At 35.0% G+C, this 26,576-nt stretch overlaps 1 protein-coding gene across 10 annotated transcripts in view; it reads left to right on the plus strand.

Moving 5' to 3' along the window:
* The window catches only part of COMMD10 (COMM domain containing 10), a 157,016-nt gene that overhangs the window by 33,080 nt on the left and 97,360 nt on the right, over positions 1-26,576 (plus strand). For 8 of the 10 annotated variants that reach the window (XM_073221888.1, XM_073221886.1, XM_073221889.1 and 5 more), the window contains exon 5: positions 436-546. The exons of 1 other annotated variant lie outside the window; for it this stretch is intronic. In XM_073221888.1, the coding sequence (XP_073077989.1) occupies positions 436-546 (111 nt within the window). Of the gene's footprint in view, positions 1-435; positions 547-5,723; positions 9,153-26,576 lie in introns of those variants that run through there. One more of the 10 variants, XM_073221883.1, reaches the window with a different exon arrangement.

A 26,576-nucleotide genomic window follows, 5' to 3' on the forward strand; every position in this document is an offset into this window, starting at 1 on the left:
CTCTAAACTAAAAAAAAACAAAAACAAAAAAAGCCTTACCTGTTTTCTACCTAACGCAAAGAATTTTGAAAGACTACATGGCTGTGTTCAAATTCACAACTATTTAAACATCATTGGCTTTAAAATATGCTATTTTAAAATAGTAATTTATTGTAAAACCATGGGCTCTTTGAGTGTACCTCATTGCTTAGTCTTTATTTTTAGGATAGTGTGCATTTAAAGACCAGTTTTACTATGAATTTGACAGGGGTAGCCCAAGGCCAATCTAATGAGCCCAAAGGGAGAATTTGCAGATATGCAGGTTGAAGGAGCCCTAGAATTGCTTTCCACACAGTACAGGCTGTCTGTGTTCATTCCTGCTTGGAGATTTGCTTAAAGGTGACTATTTTCTTCCTTCTGTACCGTCTGATTCCAGTCTGCGCTTGTCTTTTATAGCTAGAGACAGTCGGATGGCAGCTTAACCTTCAGATGGCCCACTCTGCTCAAGCAAAACTAAAATCTCCTCAGGTTGTGTTACAACTAGGAGTGAGCAGTGAAGATTCAAAGGTAAGAAATGCTGTACCATTGAAATGATGTATTTTGTTTATTAGGTCTTATGCTTTATTGTTAGCAGGGACTTTGCTTTCTGGATTGAAAATTTAAACTTAGTTCAATTAAAATTAAACAAGGCTTAACAAATTTATTTGTGACACGTTTTGATGTTAGGTTCACCTATTGCTTTATGTACTTGGAGAAGTAGTGTGTCTTGCAAAGTGCTTTTCTTGCAAGAACATTTCATAATGTCCTCTTAAATTTTACAATGGAAAAAATTGGTAGTAGCCATATAAAATTATGATTTTAATGTTTGAGGTATTTTTCGGTATTCCTGGGTGTTTTGTGTTTTAAACTGAATACATATAGCAGAGGGAATGTTGTCCAGCCAATGCCTGGATGAAATGAGCTGAGTATTTATATTTTGTAGGTAGGATGTGTGTGCATGTGTTTAAATCCCAGTTCTTGTAAAATAGAATTTTGAATTAGTTTTACACTGCATGGTGATTTCTCCTTTAGTATTAATTTCAGAAAACTTTAACATGTTATCAAAAGTTAAAGGGTTGTTGCAGTACTGTAGCATATAGAGAAATACATACTTCAGATATCAATGAAAGCTATTGATTATCTTTTTAAGATAGAGAAGGGAGTGTGACCTGTTTTCCCCTAACTAAATGAGACTTTGTCTCATTTTAAGACAAATAAAATAGAGGTGAGAAACAAGTGGGAGGATCTGAGGAAGGAGTGATGACTGTGACTGAATAGGGCCAGAAAATAATGGAAGAAATGTTATTACTTCAAATGGGCATTGAAGGATGGGAATATTCTTTTTTTTAGCACTTTCACTATATTACATTATGCACATTTCTGGCTTTCATAAGAACTGGGACCAGTGCCTAGTCCTGGTTGCATGTCTGCGAAATTTTAGGCAATCAAGTTTGGGTTTTATATGATTTAGTAATTTGTAACAGTGTTTCCAAAGTACCATTTCATTTCACACACTTTCACCAGAAAATAATATAAACTTAGTGGTTAAGTGTTGAACTGTCTGGATTATTATATATGCTCCACAATTTAGTAGTGGTGTAACATGGGCAAGTTACTTAATCTTTATGAGTGTCAGTTTCTTAATCTCTAAAATGGGATAATATTATCTGACCCACAGGGTTTCTTGTGAAGTTTAGATACTCATTGTATGCAAAGCACTTGGTTCAATTCCGAATATTATGATAAATGCTCAATAGATGCTTACTGCTACCATTTTCATCACCATCATCAAAACTTTTTTGGGCTGCTGAATTGAATAAATAAATATCTTTGCTTTAAATCAAAGCTGACACTGAATTTAATTCCTGATGGAAGTTAATCTTTTTCTTTCCCATTCATTCTTCTTTCCTTGTATTTCTTGATCATATTTGTCATATTTATGCTTACTGGGGGTTAGGGAGAGAAAAGACAGCCTGGAAAGTCCTTTTTTTCTTCTATGAACTAGGGAAGGCAGTCCCTTAGGTTTAGGATTGTAATCTGGAACTCAGTGGTGTAGATGGTATTCCATGAATGGAAGCACACGTGATGTATGTACATACATACCTACATTCTCCAAGTAGCTGTATACCTTCATTGTTGCATTGCTCATGACTACCATATTCTGAGTAGCTAAATGCAACTTTTTTGAAGGATAAGTTAGAAGGATACTATTTTGACCCTATGTTAGGCATACTTCAAACATCAGGACGTTGGCATTGCTTGACTTGGGGATGCTTGAGTCCTCCCAGCTCCTCTACTCCTCTATTATGTCTTCAAAATATGTCTATGTGTAAGTTATATTTTTAGGCAGTAGAAATGAGTAATGCTTCTGGTAACAGTCATATTTTTAATTCATATTATTCAGGAAATCTATACAAATGTAAGATCCAACTCATTTGAGGAATAGGCTTGACTACATTTGTATTTTTCTTCATGTTGCTGCTTTGAAAATTTGAATGAACATTTGGTTACCCTTGTAACTTGCAAAGCTAGAGAACCATTTTCTTTATCAGACACTGGGAAGAAGAGCAGCAGCACACAATATAAAGGATATTTTCATTTTGCATGCGAACTTAAGTAAACCTCTTTTCTCAGTATTGCTTGTCTTCCTATAGCATTATATGGATTTGACCCCTGTCTCTTCTATCTTCTGGACAACAGACGTGTAGTGGAGTGTACCACCACTGTCACCCTGGAGGAAACATGCCATCTCCAAGTGATGTGGGCCCTAGCTGTAAAGGAGTAGTTACCTACCACGGCTCTATTCCCTTAGGGGAACTGCTGCCAGGAAGTTTTACCTTTTCTTTTGTTTACATTCTCCCTGTTTTTATGATCTGGACATCTACTCTTTGTACTTTTGTTACATTTGGTTCCTTGATGTTAATTTGTGTGTAGTTCCTGTTATCAAGGACCACATACTGTTTCCCCAAACATTTGGTCTGTTCTGAAATGAGAATTTGGAAGTCCTTGACAAGTTGGAATAGTAGGTTAAAGGAGCAGGAGTTTGTTTTGAAAACAACCAAGTTTGTTAAAGGAAGGGAGAGCTTTTACTAAAAGGAACATTAAAAGTTATCACTGGTTTAGTGTGTGATGCAAGGCATCAAGTACAAAGTTGTCATACTTAGTGAAATTGGCATCTGTTTAAAGCAGGAAGCATTAGGCAAAATTCTCTTAGATGTGTGTTTTACAAGGTAGTTATCCTGAAAATATACATATATTAAAATATTTTCTGAGAGGATTAGAGTCAGTGAAAATTGTGAGAGAATATTTGGGTCGTATTTAACTTTTGAGCTGCTAAACTGAAAACTAATTCTCTGAAGAGTGTGTTTTGAGAATCTCTTTTCATTCACTTCCAACATACACGTGGTAGCCTGCATGAAGTTTTAATTGCTATCACATTAGATAACATTGTTGTACTGGTCTCCTTTCTTCTAGAACATTTTTGTCTCAAGGCTTTCCTGTTTTGCTGCTAATTTTATCATGAATACTGGACAATTGTAGCTTTTCCTACAGTCTTTTGATATATATTCTAGTTGTTTTCAGTGAGTTGTCTTAGTATTTGTCTACTGCATTTAACAAAGTAAGATTATTTTCCTACTCTACAGATACTTCAAAACAAATTTTGTTTTTTGTTTTATTTCATTAGGGGGCAGTAGAGCACTTTGCTTACCTAACCTCTGGCATTCAGTGTTATTTGAAATAGCATTCAAAATAATTTGTGAAGTCAGTAGTTGTGAGAAATGCTAAGTGTTCACATTTCTAATGTGTATGTGTCAATAGAGTTCTCGTTTCCATCAACAAAATTAATGCCTGTTAATCAGATGTATAGAAAAAATAAATGAAATCATCATGATTTCAGTGTTTGTTAATTTTGTATGTGATCATGTGCCAAATGACATTTATTAAAAAGCCTTTTAGGCTATTGCCTTTTGGGTTACATTCTGTCACTTATATTAGTTTATTTATGAGAAAAGTGAGTAAACTAATCTCCAAGATAGGTGAATGACTGTTATAATGGTTATAGTGTAACTAGTTCAAGGCTAATCATAGTTGAAATTTCTTTCTTTATAGAGAATAGCAATACGTATGTAACAAGTGTCGGTAATTCTGAAGGACATCAACACTTTAACTTTGAATACTGTAAAAACAGTAAAATATTTACATTTTGCTGTTAATGTTGCATTATTGCATTTTCCCCAGCAAATTTGCTGTTCCAGACAAACATGTTTTGTTTTAATACAGTGATTATAAATTTTTTTGGTACATCTTTTAAGAAAGATTGTGTTTCATTCTTTTTTCTTCTTTTTTGAAACAACTGGGATGAAATCACCTTGACACAACAACTTTCATTTATCTTAATGTTAAATTGGATTATGCTCAGGTTGCAGAAGGTACTTCATGGGATTGGGACTTTCAATGCCAATTTTTTGGGTTAGAGGTCTTCATTCTTATTGCCCACGTATATGAAAAATTCTGGTTAGAGTGAGAAAAAGGGGGAAAAAACCCCATTTTTTAGTTCCTACTCTATGCTAGACATGGTATTACCTTCTTTAATATTTAAAACATCTCTTCCAGGTATGAAATCTTACCTTTATTTTATAGATAGATAGAGAAATGGAAATGCATAGAGGTTAAATTATTTTTCTAGGCTATATAACTAATAAAGAGCAGAGCCAGGATTTGAAACCAGGCAATTTTATTTCAGAGTCCTGTGCTATAATTCATTGCTAGGATACTGGGTCACCTTGTTTATTTAACAATTTAGCAGTTGATCCTGTAATACGTGTATATGTTTCAAAGTACTGAAAGCTGTTCTAAAATGCAGCGATTGTTTTGTTGTTTTCATGTAATTATAGTTGTATGGATTTTAAATTTCCTTTTCCTTTTCATTTATTTGATTAAATTGAAACAATTTTACACTTCTAGTCGAGCGACACTAATACACACTTTTATATAGAGGTAAATTTGTATGTTTTGATGTTATCTCAGTTCTGTAGAGGATGCATTTATTGACACACTGTATTGGTAAGGGTTATGTGACATCATTGATGTTGATGTCTTATGAACAAAGAAATAGACTATATCATTAAAAAGAAAACATATCCTAGATCTATTATGACAGATTTCTCAGTAAGAGAAAAATATGTATGTTGTTCAAATCATGAAATTGTATATACAAAAATTAAAGTGTTTTGCTTTCTTTAGAAGTTTGTATTGACTGATTCAGATGTTTTCTGAGCTACCCATGAGAGGTCTGAATTTTACAAATTTTGTGTTTTTATTAAGCTAATGTGTGTAGTGAATATATTTCAGCATACTCCCTTGATAATCTGAATTTATTTTTTTCTCTGTTATTATAGCTGTATGTATTTATAATAGATATTTTGGAAATATAGGAGAAAAAAGTTAAGGCCAAATATAATTCCAATACCCACAATATTGTTCCATTTTGCCATAGGGACCTTCCAGTTGTTTTTTCCTATGCACCTATTAACTGATAAGTGATTTTTTAAAAATAGTGAATTTTTGTCCTTTTGTCTAAGGAAAAAGAATTGAAGCTTTATTATTACTGTTCAATACTAGATATGGTTATGAGAGGATAATTTCATTCATCAATCAGATATTTTTCCTTTTTGATAATTAGTAATTTACTCCTTTTTCTACAGAATACTATCTGGTGGTCTGAAGAGACATTCTACGAAGTTTTGGGCTTTTTAATCACTGATTTTTATCAGAAGTTTTATAAAATGAACTTTGTCTCTAGCGGTTCTGTGTTAAACTCACTTCATTTGTATTAGTTGGTATGGTTATTAAGGGTTCAGAAAATTTTTAAAACAGGTCAGTGGTTTTTCTTCTCAAATGAGATGATTGATGAATACTTACTGTCTTTTTAAAAAATTGTAGTTCTTTTTTTATTACCTAAGTTGTGAATGTTTATTAGAGAAAACTTAAACATTATAGAGCTATGGAAAGAAAAACTCACAGGATACCAATCTATTTGATCTCTTTTGTTTCAGTGTCTGTTCTGTGGACACTTTCTTTTCGAAGAGTCTGAGCATATGACATCTTTGGTTTTATAATCTGTTTTTTTCACTTAACTCCGTAACAAGCCTTTTCTGTGTCCTTCCAACTCATCACTCATTTACTTTTAGACTGCATCATATTTTGGCGGTAACATACTATCATTTCCTACTGATTCTTCTGTTGTCAAAAAGTGGGTTTGTTTCCAGTATTTTCCTATTGTAATAAACATACTGGGTGAACATGAGATGTAATAATAAGTGAATGTGCAGAAAGAAATTTTTGTTTATAAATTTTGTTCTTAAGGAATTTCGATTTTCTCTTTGTTTTGTACTTTTCTAAATTTACATAAGTAATAATTTTCTACATTGTAGAAAAATCAATATAAATATAAAATGTAAGAAAATAAAATTCATCTATAATCCTACCTAAAGATAGTAATTTTGAATGACATATTTAATTGGTATATAGCTTTCTAAATCTATCCATTATAAACTAATCTTCCCCCATGGAATATTGGATTGTAAAATATCTTTCATTGTCAATAGATGAACTTTTACCCAGAAACACCATTTTAAATGGCTGCAGAGTATTCTGTTGTTTATATGTTCCACCTTCCTATTTCTTCTTTTGGTACTTATGGTTTATTTTTCAAGTAATCATTCAGCATACATTTGCTTTTAAGGCCATATATAAACCATTTGATAGACACTAACACATTGGCTAGTTAAAGTGAGGGAAGTAAATATTAGAAATACTATCCATGTGTTAGAGAATTCTGGAGTATTGAATTTTGATTGCAGGGTAAATTATCTTTTCCAGGGATTATAATGTTTGGGCATATAATTTGGAATGGCTTTTAAGATTGTGTATGTGTTTATTAATTTCATGAAGTTCTCAAATGGAGAGTATTTTCTTTCCTTACTTCTTCTCTGTCTTTCCCCTTCGTTCTTTCTTTATAATGGAGCAGAAATGCAGTTTCTTTGAGAGGCATCCCATTTTATCTTGAGGAGTTCCAACTCATCTATCTTAAAAGGGTAATTTTATCCAAACTTAAAATGCTGCCACTTCCTTAAGAAGGGCCATAAAATAAATAATCCAAAATAACTCCTTTGTAATTGTCAGCAGTAAAACAAATAGCATTATCCAGGTACAGCTTTATTTATGGAATGAGCAAAGGCTTACATAATTTGCAAGCAAAAAGTGTTCTTAGGTAGATTTAGTAATGGGTTCTTAGATGTGACACCAAAAGCACGAACAAAAAAATAGAAATTGGATTTCATCAAAATTAATATCCTTTGGTGCACAGAAGTTTTTATGAGGAAAATGAAAACATAACCTAAATAATGGGAGAAAATATTTGCCAATCAAATATCTGACAAGGAATTATCTAGCATATGTAAGGCAGTCATATAGCTCAACAATAAAAAGGCAAACAGTTCAAATAATAAGTGGGTAAAGAACTTGGATAGACATTTCTCCAAAGAAGATACACAAATGGCCAAGAAGCATAGGAAAAGATACTCAACACCACTAGTCAGTAGGGAAATGCAGATCAAAACCACATGAGATACTACTTCTCAGCTATTAGGATGGCTCTAATATAAAAGAAAGAAAAATAGCAGGCATTGGTGAAGATGTGGAGAACTTAGGACCCTTACACATTGCTGATGGGAATGTAAAATGTTTCAGCCACTGTGAGAGATAATTTGGCAGTTCCTCTGAAATTCAAGCATAGACTTATCATGTGACTCCACAATTCCACTCCTAGATACATACCCAGAAGAATTGAAAACAAGGACTCAATGTGTTTATAACAGTACTAATCACAGTAGCCAAAAGGTGGAAACAACCCAAATGTCCATCAGTGGAAGAATGGATAAACAAATTGTGGTACTTATATACAATAGGATATTAATGATCCATGAAAAGGAATGAAGTTCTGATACATAGTACAATCTAGGTGAACCTCAAAAACATTTTGCTTAGTAAAGGAAACGAGATACAAAAGGTCACATATTACGTGATTCCATTTATATAAAATATCCAGGATCAAGCAGATTGGGAGTTGCCAGGGCCTGGTGGCAGGGAAGAATGGGGGGTGACAGCTTGAAGGTTGTTTCTTTTTGGGGTAATGAAAATGTTGTGAAATTAGATAGTGATTTGGTTGCACAATATTGTGAATGTATTGCAAGCCACTGAATTATATATGTTAAAAATGATTAAAGCAGTAAATTTTAGAGAGATTGAGAGAGAATGGGGGAGACCAACTTTAGAAATAGTTCAACCCTCTAAGTTTACTGATGAGAAAACTCAGACCCACTGAGGTAAGGTGATTTGTCAGTTGATTATTGGCACAGCCAGATTAGACCCTGGACTGATACAGTGGAAGGGAGATTGGGCTTAAAATGAGAGGACTAAGTTTGAATTCTAAGATTATGGGCAAAAATCTGCATTTTAGTATGGCAGATTTCCCAGTTTGAAAACTCAGCTAGTAATACCTGCCTCCTAGGATTATTGATATAATTAAATGAGATTATGTCTGTGAAATGCCTATTAGAATGACTCACACAGTGGGCACTTGGTGTTAACTGAATTTGAATTTGCAGTGCTATAATTTAACATTGTTTTAGGAATATAAATTATTCTGGAAAATATGTTTGGGAATGTATTACCTTGGAAGAGAGTTGGGTATTGGCTTGATGACTTGTACAATAGTTTGCTCTTTACAAAAAAATTGTTCAGTGTTAACAATATTCTACTTTGCAACCAGGCTGTTAGAACTGAGATTGAATTGTCTGTAGCCATCATTAAAAAAAAAAAATCACTGTTCCTTTTCTCTTAGTAGTTGAAATGCTTCGCAAATGAATATAGAGGAAGAATACCACCTCCTTAATTACTAATATTGCTTTGTAGGCTACTTTAACTCCTGTGAGATTTCTTTTTTTCACCCACAGTGACCTTTCATAAAGATGTGTTCTGGAAGAACAAATCCAGAAGGGCAGTGTGGCAATGTGCTAATTATAAATGTAATTTTTTATTATATTAAACTATCTTTGCTTTATATCACCATTCTCAATTATAATATTGTGTATTTATTTAGTAGCTTTCAGCTACCAGGCTCAAAACACTTCACAGATACTTGGCCTCAGAACACTCCTTTGGCATACAGTAATCATCTTTTTAAAGAGAAGAGGATAGACTTACTTGTTAATGTTACAATAAGAGAAGAAATAATCTAATAAAAATTAGACTGTATATTGTTATAGGATGTCTTATTTTAAAATGAGAAACCAAAAGTTCTTTTACCTTTTGTAAGTGATGCTCAAATTTTCATCCCCATTTTAATTTGGGTATTTTCTCTACTTTTCTACTGATTGTAATGTATATTGACTTCTTTTGATTCTAAAGAACAAGAAAGTATGAAAGTAGTAAGCATTTACCTAAAGTAGTTTAATTGAACTATTTAATTGAGCAAGGGTTTTTGTGTAGACAGATGAGTAGAACAGTATATAGATTTCTTAGCTTTGAGAGTGGGTATTGTACATTCAGATAGAAGTAATGTAATAGTCACCTCCTCTGGTGTTTTAGCTTGGCATGGTGATGATGATTTAACAGTGAGACTGCTGCTGTGTAAGTTTATATATATGCTTCTCTTTGATGGTATGTGTGCCCTTAATGAATAAAGTACTACGTAATCCTGTATATTTTGGTTGTCTGTTTCTTAAAAGTGGTGATCTTAAGAGGGGAGATCTTAAGAAGGGAGGGTCTTATTATTTGTCTCATTGGATCTTTAAAATTTATAAACAGTCATTTTTTATTTGCCCAGGACTGGAAAATAAAGTACAATTTTAATAAAGTAGCTTCTGTGCTCCCATATGTTATGATACAGAACAGGCTTAAAAATACAATTTAAAATGGAGCCTAATTAATAGTAATTATTAAAAAAAGATAAACCTTTCTCAAAGAGAATTTTATATTGACAAGTAGACTGGTAAGCTGCCTTGGGTCAATTAATATGGGTAAGGGCCCATTTTGGAGCTTGAGGGAACATCTGATTGCTTCATAATAGTACATAAAGTTTGCAGGTGGCTGAGACAGCTCATTGTCTCTTCTGTAAGTGCTGCCATCTCTCTGTCAGAATCCTAGTCAGTGTGGGTGGGTGGAGCTGAGCAAAGCTGAGTGCTTCCATAGCTGCAGTGCACAGACGGTGACCAGGACATCGGATACCACCACATTCTAATGATGATAGTAGATGACATTGATTGGATGCTTAATATAGGCCAGGTATTCCTCTGTGTGCTTTTATGCTTTGTCTCATTGGATCCTTAAAATTAGTAAACAAGTCACTTATTATTTGCCCAGAAGGAGTAAAAACAACGTACAATTCACCTAAGTAGCAGCTGGGCTTCCACAGTGATTACTTTGTTACGTGTCCTTAGTGAGGTCCGTGGCTAGTCCTATTCTCATAATCTTTATGGTTTTCTCTGAGTGTAGGTGACTTATTGACACTTGCCAAGTGCAAGGAATTCTTGATAGAGGATTGGATTGAGAATTGTTCCTGTTTTCTGGTTGGGCTGCCTGCGTGATGAAGTACTTACAGTATTCGAGAATCAGAGACCTTCTGGCAGTAAAATAGAGTCTGTATAGGATTTTTCTAGAGCCTAACTACTCAACTGAAGTACAGGTGGTTAACAGGTCAGTTTAGATGCTGGTTGACCTCTTAAGCCGTTGGGACAGGGCAGCAGTGTCAGAGGGCCCTGGGGTTCCAAGCCAGTGCCTACCCTTAGGCTCCCTTGTTGGTTAACCACATTGTAAATTACTTTTTTTTCCCTCAGTGCCAGGATGTAAGTTAGGTTTAGGAGACACAGTTTCCCTCAGAAATGGAAAGAAGTAGAAATTATAAAATATAAATATATATTTTTTAAGCTAACTTTCTCCTATTGTTTAATCACTGGTGGGATATTGAATTTAAAGCTTGAAATTTGTATTTAGCAGCTTGCTATTAAGCTCAAAAGTGAACAGTAGCAACTTGCATGTAAGTATAAACATTTCCTGACTAGTATGTGTCTCCCAGGTGATTGTGTGGATTGACTGAGGGCAAACTAGACCTGTTTCCTGAGATTGCTTTTCACCTCCTGTAAGCATTTTGGAGGAAATTTGGTTTACTCGTAGTTTCATGTAATTTTTGAAGCTCTGACATAAGAATTTTTTCAGATCAAGTTTATAATTGATTAACATACGTTAACCTTGTCATATAGCAAGTTGGCCCAAATCTACAAAGACAACCTTTATTAGTGTCCCATCTAATTGTCCTTGATTGTGATTTCTGCCAGCCTCTCCCACAAGATGTCTTAGTTTTCTTTTTGCACGTTAATGTTAAAAAGAGTAATGTTCTATTTTTTTCTTTTACATACAATGGGATCTCATCTTGTGGAGAGATGGGTTTTAGGATCTAAGCTGAGTGCAGAAGGTGACCATCTCATAGACAGAAGACTATTGGGAGGGAGAGAGAATCCCTTAGAAAAGCACCACAGTAGATCCAACATAACATTTTTAAATGAGTCCATTTCAGCCATATTATTTTTGTAAAGCAGCTTGTAACAGCTTGCTATTTCTTTAGTTGAACATTTAGAGTGCATGCATGTCTTTTATCACTGGAATCACCTCAGCACACGTAAGATCTTAGCTTACCTTGATGAGTAAACAGAAGATTTGCATTTTGCATCTCACATTTGCTGCAGGACTTAACACTCATTAGGAAAATGGTGGACTTAATTGCCCGCATTATTTAATTATTCTGTCTCTGTTTGCAAAGTGTATAGTCGAAGTCTTAAAAGTGAATCATAGTTAAATTCACATAAATATGTGACTATACTGCATTAACTCATGACTTGTTTGTGCTCTATCCCTCTTACATTTTCCTTATGTATGCCTTTGGGATCTTTAGACTTTCATTTCTTAGAATTTAAAAGTGCCGCTGTGTTCATTGATTAAGTCTTCTGCCTATTACCAATCTCCTACTGATTTATAGGAGCCTGTTAGGAGAGAGAAAAGTTCTTGAATATAAACTCTTTGGTATAATGTATTTGTTAGATAACTACATTCTTATGAAAATCTTGTGGGTCAACAAACACTGTCCTAGTGAAAAAAGGAGGAAATAAGATAATATAGGTGATAGGCGTTAACTTTTAAATTGACAGGAAGTGTGAGTTTGGTGACCTAATTAGGGTCAATATGAATAATTCTGAATCTAGAATGGTTTCCTATTTCCTGCAAATATATTGAGCTGTGTTCTATTGCTACCAGCCAAGTTGTTTTAATTGGATTTAGATTCAGTATGACTGTCTCCTTCGGTCTCCACTCTTGTAGGCTCTTAACATTGTTTTATACAGTAGGGGTTTGCCTTTCTTTATGTTAGCAACATTAATCACCTATTAATTTTTCTTTATTTTCTGCCATTAAAATATATCACATTCATTACTATAAGAATTAATATCAATTATCTTAACAAAGCAAGGACCTAAATTTTTCTTATAACAGCTGTAACAACTTAATTTATTATATATTTATTAATTTGTTATTTAAATTATTATATCTATCTTCAGGTCTGGCTGAAGATTGCTGGTCAGGGTTTCCTCTCCTTTGCCTCCGCCCATGTTAATAATGTTGTAGACTAGGGTTTAGACTTTGTTACTAAAGAGCTGTGTCCTGGGACAGCATTTCACCTCTCTGATGCTAGTACTTTCATGTATAGAATAAAGGGGTTGAGGTAAGTGATTTCTACCACTCAGCTGAAAAATGGCTTGGTTACATTTTGACAGATAACAGAGAGGAAAGCAAAGAACTTTGAAGATGGTATTGGTATGTAGTAAAAACCACACAAGTTTTGAAATCATACTGTGTCCATCTGAAGAAGTAGCTAAAAATCTTAAGCAGGTTTCTTCTTGTCCGAAGCTCAAATTCTGATCTGAAAATTTGGAGAGTAATAGCTACTTCACGTGGTTTTTCTGAGAATTAAGCATAATAGGAATGTAAAAGTGTCTATTCATTCATATCTTTAATCCTTATAGGTAAGTTTAGGGCAGGAAAATTGAAATACCCAGCCCTTTTATAAGGTCATTTTTGAGTTCTGCCAGAAGTAGAACTAGCTGTGAAAGTAGAGGCATAAAGAAGATAATTCCTTGTGTTGTTTAAGAGTTTCTCTATTATCTTTAGGATGAATTGCTATTTGACAGCAATTGGAAGAAAATATTTAAGGGAAGATTTGTTAAAAGACCTTACTAAATTTTGTTCTTTGGTGTGTTGACCTTCTTTTCCTTAAGCATTTGAAAGTAAATCAGAAAAGATTTACTGAGTAAACATTCAGGCAAAAAGTTGGATCCAATTCTGTTACTTTTTGAATGATTTTGGGCTCATCACTCAACTACATACATCTTCAGAGAATGGGGTAGTAAAATATATGCAATCCTTTGAATATTTAAAGAAAACTTGTTATATTTAGAAATATAAAATCAAAGAAAATGTTCTATTGAAGCGTTTTGGAGGAAATGGCTCACTCACACAAATAGTCAAAGTGTATGAATTTGTCAACATTTTCTGTTAGTTCCTTAATGGGAGGAAATCTTAACGTGGTGCACTCTCTTTTGAATTTGTGGCTATTCTCTTGTTTTTACAGTTATCTTTTAAAACTACTGGATATTTCATTATAAATTGGTTTGCATATATAAACTGAGTGTATTGGGTAATTATGCAGTACCTTATATATCTTGATTTGTTATATATGTTATTAGTGGACTAGGTATAGTAGTGTTTGAATTTAGGGTTTGTTATTTCTATTAGGATTGCATAATTTTAACTTTCATCACTGGTATTGGACTAAATATTTTGGGTTCATCATGACAGTTGGTTGATTGACCCACACGGAAAAAGTTATTAAAGCTCTACAATTTCAAAAATTAGCTATATATGTAAAGCTGTATACTTAGTAGGAAGCATACCCCTCACAACAAATCGTAGAATACAGTGTTGACATTTGATGAATGCAAAACTTGAGCAAAAGTTATAAATATACCTATTCACTTTTTAAAAAGAAAAGTTAGAAATGTACATATCATTAGATCAGAGTATAAATTATTATGGGAAAGATGTATAAAATAAAAATTAGGGAGATTGTAGGCATCCTAATTTCACGTCTTGTATTTAAGATATGAAAAGTCAAATGAAGTATCTTCAAATTTTGAATTTTTAACCACAGAAAGGTTATTTTCTTTGAATACTGCTCTTTACAAAAAACAGCCACTGACTTGGTTCTTAAATATTTAGACTATTTAAGTCCTGTATAAATTTCATCTGAAATAATTTTAGCAGTATAGAGTATCAACAATTGTAATATTAAAATCAGCATGATGTTTGGATCTTACAAAAACTTGCTCGTGAAATTAGCTTAGTGCAATTTTAGCCAAATCAGTAAGTGAGCTTGAGAATTTTTGTTTAACAATATTAGCCACCATGGTGTTCTGTGAAAGAAGTTTCAGTAAACTGAAGCTAACTTAAAATTGCTTATGATCATCACTTGGTCAAGAGATATTGTTTAACAAGACATTTCCCTCAGTTGAAAATAATGTTCGCAAAGACATGGATTTAAAAAAAAATATTTTTCATGAGTTTGCTTCCATTAAAGCCAGGAAAGTGAAATTATAACAAATTCTGTTGTTGCTTTAAATAAAATATTTAAACTTAAAATGTGATAAAAGATAGTGTCTTTTCTAGAAGTAAGTCTACTATAGATCTCAATTATTTTAACTTGTATTTTAAAATTGTATCTTGTCTGATTTGTATTGCTCTTCCCAAATATAATGCTGTTAATCCTGTCACCCTTTCCACAATTATAGATGAATAGGAAAATTTAAAGTTTTATTTATAATAATCTTGGAGTATACAAGTACCAAACATCAGCTAGCTGATTTTCTTTTCTTTAATGATTTTATTTTTAAAGAAAAGTATTCTCTTACTGGAATCAATCTGTAACCTTTTTTATACGTTGTGTTACAGATTTCAGAACTGTGTAGCAGTGAACTATGAACTGGATAAATCTGAGTTATGATATATGATTTTTCAGCATTTGTCTTATAGTGGTATCTTTTTAAAGAGAAATTTCTGATGGAAGCTAGGTAGTAGAGAACATTATTATTTTGTGCTATATGTTTGTCTTGCCAGTGGGTTTCAGCCCCAGGCAAGTTCACTATGGATTCAGTGAGACTGAGGAATGACGATGGAACGTTCTTGGGGTGAAAGGGTTTATTACCCAGAGCACTGGGCAGAGCTCTTCATATAGTGACTCTGTCAGTAATAGCTAATTGCCTCAGGTGTGGAAGCAGTAGCCTAGCAGCAGGCCAGTTACATCATCAATTAGTTTAGGTTCAGGTGAGGATCCTGGCCATAGGAACTTCCATTTTCTGCGCAACCTTTATCACATGGGTCAAGCTGATTGCCTGCTGGGATACAGTAATGATGCCTTGAGAGAGGTCAGATCTTGTGACCTCTCTCATCTCTGGTCTTTCCCTGGCAGAAAGGAACTAAGTCTTGTGCTCTCACCTGTAGTGGGGCTAGGAGGGAATTCTACTAAAATATTTCTTATCACAGTAAATTTTCACACAGAACTTATGAAGAGCAACAAAATAAATGACGGAGGAACAATAATATTTTATCTGGCCGATTTGAATCGCTATTGAACAAACATATCAATTCACTATTATTGAATGTGAATGGTGCTCCTGTTGAGAGAGAGACAGTTCATCTCAGTATCCAGTACCCTCTAGATTTTATTGAATGATTAAGCAAACATAGGGAATCCTTTTCTTCCTCGTTAGTCCTAAACAGGCTGACAGAAAAAAATGGTATTTTTTTGATTACATGAATCTGATAACATCTCAACAGAGTGTATCACTTTAAAAAGTTCTATTCTGAAGTGCTTACACAGTATGACCTTGGACATGTTAGTTCTGATCTCTGGCCTCACTCACATCTCTTACACATGCTTAATTATATATATACAGACAAGTATGTAAAATACAGATATACAGTTAACCACCAAGCTAGCATCTGTGCAATACCACCCAGATCAAGATACAAAATGCTGCCAGTATGCCAGAGGTCTCCTTGGCCTCTTCTGAATAACTTCCTCTTCTTTTCACCTAACTTATATATTATTTTCTTGTTTCTATTCATAGTTTTACCCCCTAATCATACATGTCTAAAGACTATCGTTTTGACTGTTTTATTTTTGACCTTATTTCAAAGGAAGCATATTTAAAAAAATTAGTGAGAATGTTTGATATCTTGATCTGGAGCATGGTTACATGAGTGGATTTGCATGTCAAAATTCATCAAGCTGTACACTAAAATTTGTGCATTTTATTGTATGTACCTCTCAATAAAAATAAAATTAAAAAAATAAAAGGAAGCACATTGATTATGTTCTTGTGTTTCTGGCTTCTTCAAAATTAAGTTTATGATATTCATCCTTGTTATATATAGCTGTAGCTTTTTCATTTAGTGCTTTAGTATATAAATAGGTCACATTTTATTTATTCATTATTTGTTGGTCAGTATGTGTGTTATTTCCAGTTTTTAGCTATTATGAATACTGCTGCTGTGGACATTGTTGCACATGCCCCTTGTTAGATATGGTCACCCAGTCCTGTAGGGCATTCACCCGTATCTGCCTGAAAGTAGAATTGCTCGTTATTATGCCAAAAGCCATACTTGTAATTGTTTTTGAGGTATACCTCTTTTTTAGACTTACTTGGGTGTGTCAGACTACTTTGAGACAACTCCTTTAAGACTAAAAGGCTTTTTATTCAGCTGAGAGGGTCTAGTAGGCTCTGCCATAATTCTTTTAGCAGCATTAACAAAGGGTTTTACATCTGCTCCCTTGATTTAATCTATAGTCCCTGACTGTTATATTTGGTAAGTGTTTTGTCAGTCAGAGACTGGAGATGAGAAGCAGTTGTGTTTTCCAACCCAGCAAGTCCTGACCCCTCTTTCTTCCTTTTAAATTTTGTTTGTCAACTGATCACTTTTTTCTTTAGCTTGTCTCTTTCTTGTCATAGTAGTGTATCATGAAGTTAGGAACAATCAGCTGACTTTCAATATTTGCCTTGAGGTGTCAGGCATATCTAAGTGTTTATAAAGTAACTTTTCATTTTCTGAGTTCTGTTCGCAACATAATTTTGCCAATTGTTTTTGCACTACATGTGGGGAAAAGTGGAAATTCCTATGGCCAGGACCCTCACTTGACCCTAAATTACTTGATGATGTAACTGGCCTACTGCTAGGCTACTGCTCCCACACCCACTGGCACTGAGCTAGTATTGACTGAGTCACTATATAAAGAGCTCTGCTAAGTGCTCTGGGCGGAGGCAGAGATGGAGGTAGATTACAGACCTGCAAACCCCTGGATGCAGAAGTAACTCTAGCACTTGACCTACCTCTGTGAGAATAAAGCTGGGTATAAATTCTTTTACCCTAAGAATGTTCTGTTGTTATTTCTCAGTCTCACTGAAGCCATAGTGTACTTGCCCAGAGTTGAAACCTTCAAACAAAGCACTACATAACACGGGGCCCTGTTTTTTCCACCTCCATTTAACATTTTCTTACCCTTTTTCAGTTTTTGCTAACAGTTGTTGCTCACTGTTTTTCAAGCTGTAGGGCACTGATTCCAAAGCCAATACCACATATTTTACTTTTTAAATTATAACGGTATGTCACTTCTGGTAATATCAGCTAGCTATTGCTATATAACAAACAATTCCAAAATTGGGTGGTTTAAAACAGTAATTATTGTTGTTCATGAGTGGGCAAGGTAGTTTGCTGGCTGGCCTTGGCTGATCTCAGCTGGGCTTGCTGTAGTGTCAGAAGTTGGCTCGGGGGAGGCTAGGTTAGGTGGCTTTATTCACTGCTGTGACAGGGCTTCATGCCTTTCTTCACTCAGCAGGTTAGCCGGGGCTTGTTCACTTGTTCAGAGGAAGCATGAAATGACACAGAGTTTCTTGAGGCCTGTGGAGACATGGAAGGTTCCTGTGGCCAGGATTCTCACCTGGCGCTTGTCAGCTTGCTTACTACACACTTGTGGGCAATATGTTGTTGTTGACTCTATCTGAAGACCTCCACCCTGAGCTCTAGGCTGCATGGCTGCAGGAGAGCAGAGGCTGCAGTGGTGGCAGCCCCAAGGACAGAGACTGAGACCGCTGCGGGGACAGAGAGACCCAGAGGCGGAGACAGGCTTGCTGCGTGCAGACTCGCTCTGAGTGGGTGGGAGTCTAGTGATTGACCTGCCACCGTGGGAATAAAGTTGGGTATAAACCCTTTCACCCCAAGAACATTCCACTTTCATTTTTTTGGTCTCACTGAATCCGCAGTAAACTTGTCCAGTGCTGAAACCCACTGGTGAGACAAGACCCAGGCGCAGAACAGGCACACTGTCGTTTTCATCACATTCTGTTGGCTGGAGTCTGTCAAATGTACAGGCCAGATTCAAGTAGTAGGGAAATAGATTCTAATTATTGATGGAAGATGCTTCAGAGTTACATTTCAGTGGTAATGTCTGTAGCAAAGGATGAAGAATTGGGGTCATTTTTATAATCTGATTGTGTGTGTGTGTGTATATAAAGTAGTTGTACAGTTTACACTTATACCGACAGTGTATAAAAAAAGTCATGACTGTTCCACATTGTTACCAGGACTGAATAGTACGTCTTTTTAGTTTTAGCCATTTTGCTGAGTGTCCAGTGATATTTTATTGTAATTTTAATATTTTCTTAATTGCTGGTAAGCTGGATTGTCTTTGCCTTTATTCTGTTTTTGTTTAATTGGCTGTTCGAATATCTGCTTTTGTGAGGAGAGGAGGAGCACGTCCAGTGGCTTAGTTTTCTTCCCTGTGCTGCTTCTGGGTCCCAAACTGTAAATTATTACTTTGTTGTTAGCTCGCTAGTGCCTTCAAGTGAATGTTTTATAATTTTTGCTTTTCCTTATTTTTGTCAAGTTTTTCTAGTTAATCCCTGATGGGAAAGTTGGTCTTGGTCTCTCTTTTGCAAGAGTGTAATTCATTGCTGTCTTTGTAGTTTTGACTTTCATAAGTCTGACAGATTTGGGGGTGCTCATGTAAAGCCTTAAGGATTAATGTACATTGTAGAAAGACCTTTGTCATGAAGTGTCATTTGCCTTATAGACAATTATTTGTTATCTGAGGTCTAACTAGCTCATTGGCAAATGGTTTAGCTGTGTTCGACATGTAGCAGGTGCTAACGTCTTTTGCAATCTTGTTGCAGGGTCTGGGTCACCATGTTCATTAATTAAGTCCAGAAAGTTTTATTTCTCCTGTGGCTAATCATTTCCATTTGACATGAATCTGTCACCTGTGCCTGTAGTCTCCCGGCTCCTACCTTTGTCGTCAATAGCTTATTTTTCACACAGCAGTCAAAATTTTTAAATATAGTTCAGATTATGTTATTTCTCTGCTCAGCACACTCTAAGGGCTTCCCTCAGAATATACAGCCTGTAAGATCCTATGTGATACTACCCTGTGCTGCCTGTTTAAGTTTGTTACCTTCCTCCCCGCCCATCCCCTCCTCCCCGCCCCCTGACCCACACGTACCTCACTCTGCTCCAACCCCAGGAGTCACCTTGTTCTTCCTGGAACACTTCAAACATGCTCCTGCTTCATGGCCTTTGCACTTTTTGTTCCTCTTCTAGACTGTTTCTTCCCTTGATATCCATGTGGATTGCTATTTCCCATTATTAGATCTCTGCTTGGATATCTTACCAGAGAGAAGCTTTCCCTGAACACCTTATAAAGATTGGCAGCATCCCTCCTATAACTCTTTGTCTCCCTTAACTTACTCTATTTTTCTCCACAGAACTATCGTACCCTAACATACTAATTATTAGTATGTTTATTTATTTATGTTATGCTCCCTTGTCCTAGAAATTAAACTGTGAGAGCAAGAAGATGCCTAAAACAGTGCTTGACACATGATAGACCTTCAATATTATATTTTTAATGAATGAATCTGTGGCTACTGTAATATTTTTACTTGATCTTATAGACTGTTCTAAAGTACTGAGTTAAATAGCCAAGTTGAACAACAGTAAAACAGAGACTTTTACTAGCAGATAGGACTGAGACCTTTCTGACACAGAAGAGCAGCTTTGAGCCCTGAGCACATCTGGCCGTGGTGATAATGTGAAAGACTCTCATCATGCGGTGACAGTGATGACAAGGGCATTGTCTTTGTTATTTTAAAAACTAATGAACCCCAAATTAGGAATAGACTCCAAAAGGAAATTATTTTTTTCTACATTTTAATCCTTATAAGGATTTTAAAACAGTTTAATTATTTTAATCAAGTATTTGTTGCTAAGAGAGCTGGTTGTATAGGTAAATATTTTGTTGAATAAAACATGCCTATTTTAATGGGAAATAGAAAATTTGAATTTGACATTTTAACAAATCCAACATTTTTGATTGTTAATAGATGGATTTGGGAATGGACTCACATAACAAAAGCTTAATAAATTTAATATTTAAAATAGTGATTTCAGTCATCAGAAGATAGTTTTCTAACTCTGTGCCTATACCTACTTTCCCTTGTCCTTCCATCAACAAAAAATCTCAGAATTAGGGATGGGATGTAAGTAATATCTTTTAAAGTTATACAAATAACTTCTGTACTCTTTGTTAGACACACCTGTTTGAGTACCACAGGTCTTAAGTAAGACCGTAGTCATTGCTGGACTGCAGGCCAAATCTGTATTGAAGGGACAACAGATGCCTACTTTCTGAATGTTTCGTATCTGCCAGTGCTTAAAATCTATTATCTGATTTATCTATTCACAAAAGCTCCATAACAAAGATTCTTTTTATTACCTTCATTCTATAAGTGAAGAACCTGAGCAAAATCATGCTGCTAGTAAGTAACTGAAGTGAGATTGGAGCACAGGTCTGTGTGACTCCAGTGTAAATAAAGCTTTCAATGAATAACTGCTGATTTAGAGACAGAGTTGTTTCAGCAATTGATTTTCCATGTAAAATGTTGGGGGTGGGAGTCAGGAATGAGGAAAACATTGATGCTAAGCAATTATTTATATAAATTTCAACTGTGGAAGAAAGCCAAGAATCAAATTTTGCATTAGGATAATAAAACATGAAGATGCTGATCAAATTATAGTCCTTATATTTTGGGCAAATACAGTTGTACATTTCTGTTAATAAAATGTGTACTACTGATAAAGTATGAACATTTGTTTAAAACCTATTATGTGCCAAGTTCAGTGACAGGTGCTGAGTGGATAAAATATGGGTATTAAGTTTCCTCCTCTGGAGAGACTCACAGTGATGTTAGAAGAAAAAGACTTGGAAACTATACTTAATTGGAAAATATGATAAACACCTAAAATGGTGCCTGGCATACTTGATGCTCATAAACGGTGACGAATTGTGGAGGCTTAGGGTGCACAAAGATGTGTGGGACTGACTCTATGTAGATCCATGGGGAACGCATCACAGAGGAGTACATATTTGAATTAGGCCTTAAAAAGTGAGTGGAAAGAGTAATGGATAGTCTCAAGGAAGTGACTAAATTCAGTAAATTAAACAAAACAATGAAAAATGAATAAATTAACAGATTCATTGAATACTAAATAAATTGCCCAGAAAATGATTAATTCACTTCCTTTGTAGCTTTTTTTTTAAAACAATTAAAAAACATTTCATTTATAGTTTATGTAGATAGTTGCACCAACCTTGTATTACGACCTTGAAGGGAGTTAGGGACAAATTCAAGAGTATTTATTTTTACTTTTTTTGTCTTTGAATGGTATAGATAAATAAACTATACCATGTAAAGTGTAAGTAGATGAATTAAGATACTATTTTAATCCTGAAGCAAAGTTGCCAAGTACATTTACCTAAGAGAATTATTTCATAAAACTACAAACTTTATTTCCAGGTGATTGTTTAGAAGCTTTAGGCTTCTAGTGAGTATGTTTATTCTTAAGAGTTTTGAGGACAATTCAGGATGGGATAGTGATGAATCAGAGATTGGAGGCCGTGAAGTACCTAACATGGTGCCTGATACACTCAGTGCTCATAAATGGTAATAAATTACAGAGGTCAGTTCCAAGTGCAATTGGACAGCACATAGCAGGTTGTTTTCTGTTTACTTCCCTTCCTAGTCCTTCGTCCAATCCTCTGCTTAGTAAGAAGATGAAATTAGAAATAGAGATATGGAAGAGACTGTAGTGAGTATTTTGATATATGGATCTCAGAATTGTTAGGACTTTTGCTGCTGGTCACTGTTTTGAGGACAAACTGTAAATACATTCTGAAAATTCACCTCAAATACACTTATTAACATCTTATATTTTTTTCTGGCAATGGCTGTGAGCTAATAAATTTATTGTATATTGACCCTCAGATAGTAAGTTAGCATCTTAATATGGATGACATAAGGAAGACAAGATCCTTGCTCATTTTAATTAAATGTGGTAGATAAAGCTGAAAAGAGGAAAGCTATGGAAGATGGATGAGTCTCTTAGGTATGAGGTAGTAGATCTACACTCTTTATTCTTTTGATTGTGTAAGATATAAAGGTTTTTTTTTTTTGAAGGAAAAGCCTTAAGAAGAACTGCTATCTGTAAAAATATATCATAATGCTGAAAATGTTGATCTGTTGATACCAGTAGCTGCTTTAACTTATTTTGACGCCTCCATAATTTTCTTTGTCCTCAGAACCTTGGCATGTAAAACTTTGAGAAAAACAATGGCTTTAGTCAAGGCAACAAGCATTCTTATGACCTTTGGACTGAAATTGGGAAGAATGACAATGCTTTAGAGCCTGTGTTCTACTTCTCTCTCTCTCTCTTTTTTTAAATTTTTTATTAAGGTATTATTGATATACACTCTTATGAAGGTTTCACATGAAAAAACAATGTGGTTACTACATTTACCCATATTATCAAGTCCCCCTCATACCCCAATGCACTCACTGTCCATCAGTGTAGTAAGATGCCCCAGATTCACTATTTGCCTTCTCTGTGCTACACTGTTTTCCCCATGATCCCTCCCACACCATGTGTACTAATCATAATACCCCTCAATCCCCTTCTCCCTTCCTTCCCACCCACCCTCCCACACCCCTCCCCTTTGGTAACCACTAGTTACTTTTTGGAGTCTGTGAGTCTGCTGCTGTTTTGTTCCTTCAGTTTTGCTTCGTTGTTATACTCCACAAATGAGGGAAATCATTTGGCACTTGTCTTTCTCTGCCTGGCTTACTTCACTGAGCATAATGTCCTCCCTCCAGCTCCATCCATGTTGTTGCAAATGGTAGAATTTGTTTCTTTCTTATGGCTGAATAGTATTCCATTGTGTATATGTACCACATCTTCTTTATCCATTCATCTACTGATGGACACTTAGGTTACTTCCATATCTTGGCAGTCGTAAAAAGTGCTGCGATAAACATAGGGGTGCATATATGTCTTTTTGAATCTGAGAAGTTGTATTCTTTGGGTAAATTCCAAGGAGTGGGATTCCCGGGTCAAATGGTATTTCTATTTTTAGTTTTTTGAAGAACCTCCATATTGCTTTCCACAATGGTTGAACTAGCTGACATTCCCACCAGCAGTGTAGGAGGGTTCCCCTTTCTCCTCATCCTCACCAGCATTTGTTGTTAATCATTTTGATGCTGGCCATTCTTACTGGTGTGAGGTGATATCTCATTGTGGTTTTAATTTGCATTTCCCTGATGATTAGTGATGTGGACCATCTTTTCATGTGTCTGTTGGCCATCTGAATTTCTTCTTTGGAGAACTGTCTCTTCATACCCTCTGCCCATTTGTTAATCGGGTTATTTGCTTTTTTGGGTGTTGAGGTGTCTAAGTTCTTTATATATTTTGAATGTTAACCCCTTGTCAGATATGTCATTTACAAATATATTCTCCCATACTGTAGTATGCCTTTTTGTACTGTTGATGGTGTCCTTTGCCATATAGAAACTTTTTAGTTTGATGTAGAGCCATGTGTTCATTTTTGCTTTTGTTCCCCTTGCTTGAGGAGATGTGTTCAGGAAGAGGTTGCTCATGCTTATATTCAGGAGATTTTTGCCTGTGTTGTCTTCTAAGAGTTTTGTGGTTTCATGACTTACATTCAGGTCTTTGATCCATTTTGAGTTTACTTTTGTATATGGGGTTAGACAATAATCCAGTTTCATTCTCTTACATGTAGCTGTCCAGTTTTGCCAACATCAACTGTTGAAGAGGCTGTCATTTCCCCACTGTATGTCCATGGCTCCTTTATCATATATTGATTGACCATATATAGTTGGGTTTATATCAGGGCTCTCTAGTCTGTTCCATTGGTCTATGGGTCTGTTCTTGTACCAGTACCAAATTGTCTTGATTACTATGGCTTTGTAGTAGAGCTTGGAGTTGGGGAGCATAATCCCCCCAGCTTTATTCTTCCTTCTCAGGATTGCTTTGGCAATTCGGGGTCTACCTCTCTCCTACAGGAAGCAATGTACTCAGTGCAACCATTCTCAGTAGTTGGTTGGAGGACCTATGCTATTCTGTGGTGAAAATATCAGTATAAGTTTATCAACTGTTCTTTCTTCAGAAGACTAGTTCTTATTTTGAGATTATGTCTTTCTGTTCTTTTTCATGTTAATACCTTTTTGTTTTATAAAGTAATGTTGATGATAGGTAGAAGGCCTTTTAAAAATATTTACCATTTCTTATAAAATAAAGTATTGCCATCTTCATGAGGTCCACCAGTTTGTGTGTGTGTGTGTGGTACTGGTCTGTGAAATCTAAAAGTCTGGGATCTACTTACTTAATAGAAAACTCATAGGCTTTGGATTTAGCAAACCTGGTTTAAATTCTTTCTCTGTTGTGCTTCTCATCTTTCTCATCCCTAAAATGAGATGTGAATACCTATCTCCTAGAGTTGTGAGGATTAACTGAGAAAATGTATGTATGTGTAATGATGAACTGCCAACTGCAGAATATGAGCTGAGTAAATTTAGTTCCTCTCTCCTTCTTAAAAGTGGTTGAGGATAGAGAGAATCTCAGGTAAAGTTACCATTTAAATTGATTGTAAATGCAAGAGAAAACAAGAAAGGAAGGGGCCTTAGCAACCCTCCATTTTTTTGGTGAACCTTTTTGTAAAGAGACATGGCATAATGCCTGTACATATTTGGGACTTAATAAATATGTTTTAATTTTAAATTTTTTAAAAATCTCAGATAAGGGACTTAATATAATGTTTGAGTCATAATACATAAAAAATAAATTTAGAGAAAAATTGAAAGATTTGAGATTTCTGTTAATACTAAAGTGAATCTAAGAAAGAACAAAATACTGTGGTGATGAACCTACCATTTTTATACCAAGTCATTTTAGTAAAAAAAAGTGCCTGTTCCTAATCTCATTATTTGTCTTATTTTATTAATTTTTTAAAGGCTAATACATACAAATGTATTTTCTTTTTTTTAATAGAATTTTTTTATTGAGGTATTACTGATATACACTCTTATGAAGGTTTCACATGAAAAAAATGTGGTTACTACATTCACCCATGTTATTGAGTACCCCCCCCCATAGCCCATTGCAGTCACTGTTCATCAGTATAGTAAGATGCCACAGTCACTACTTGTCTTCTCTGTGTTACACTGCCATCCCCATGATCCCCCCCACACCATTTGTGCCAATCATAATACCCCTCAATCCCCTTCACCACCCCTCCTCCCCCACCCCTCCCCTTTGGTAACTGCTACTCCCTTCTTGGATTGTGTGAGTTTCCTGCTGTTTTGTTCCTTCAGTTTTTGCTTTGTTGTTATTACTCCACAGATGAGTGAAATCATTTGGTACTTGTCTTTCTCTGCTTGGCTTATTTCACTGAGCATAATACCCCTCAGCTCTATCCCTGTTGTTGCAAGTGGTAAGATTTGTTTCTTTCTTATGGCTGAATAGTATTCCACTGTGTATATCATTATTTATGCTTAGAACTATAATTTGTAACTATCCAAATGTTTGTTCTGGTTTTAAGCTGTTTTCACACGTTATGCCATTGATGCTTCTGTGTACTTTACATATTAATATTTTATTAATGTTAATAGATGGAAGAAAACTGAAGGCAAGATGGTTAAGTGACTAACATATTTAGTAATGGTTGGTGATAATCAGAACCAGATCTTAAGATAATTAGTATAGTTGTCTTTTGTTTTTGTTGCTATTATTTATGACAAAGACAACTTTATTAGTACCCAGTGCACTTTAAGCATTTTTCTTTTCTCTTTTGTCTCTTATGAGATGTTTCGTTCCTTACTTTTTTCAATTTGCAGTTTTATAAAAAGGGAATGATTTCCCCAAGGTCACATTAATAACCCCATAATTCTAAAGCAGAATATATCCAATCACTAAATCCCCTTGCTTGCACTGAT

The sequence above is a fragment of the Manis javanica genome, chromosome 14 (assembly GCF_040802235.1).
Source record: "Manis javanica isolate MJ-LG chromosome 14, MJ_LKY, whole genome shotgun sequence".
Lineage (NCBI taxonomy): Eukaryota > Metazoa > Chordata > Mammalia > Pholidota > Manidae > Manis > Manis javanica.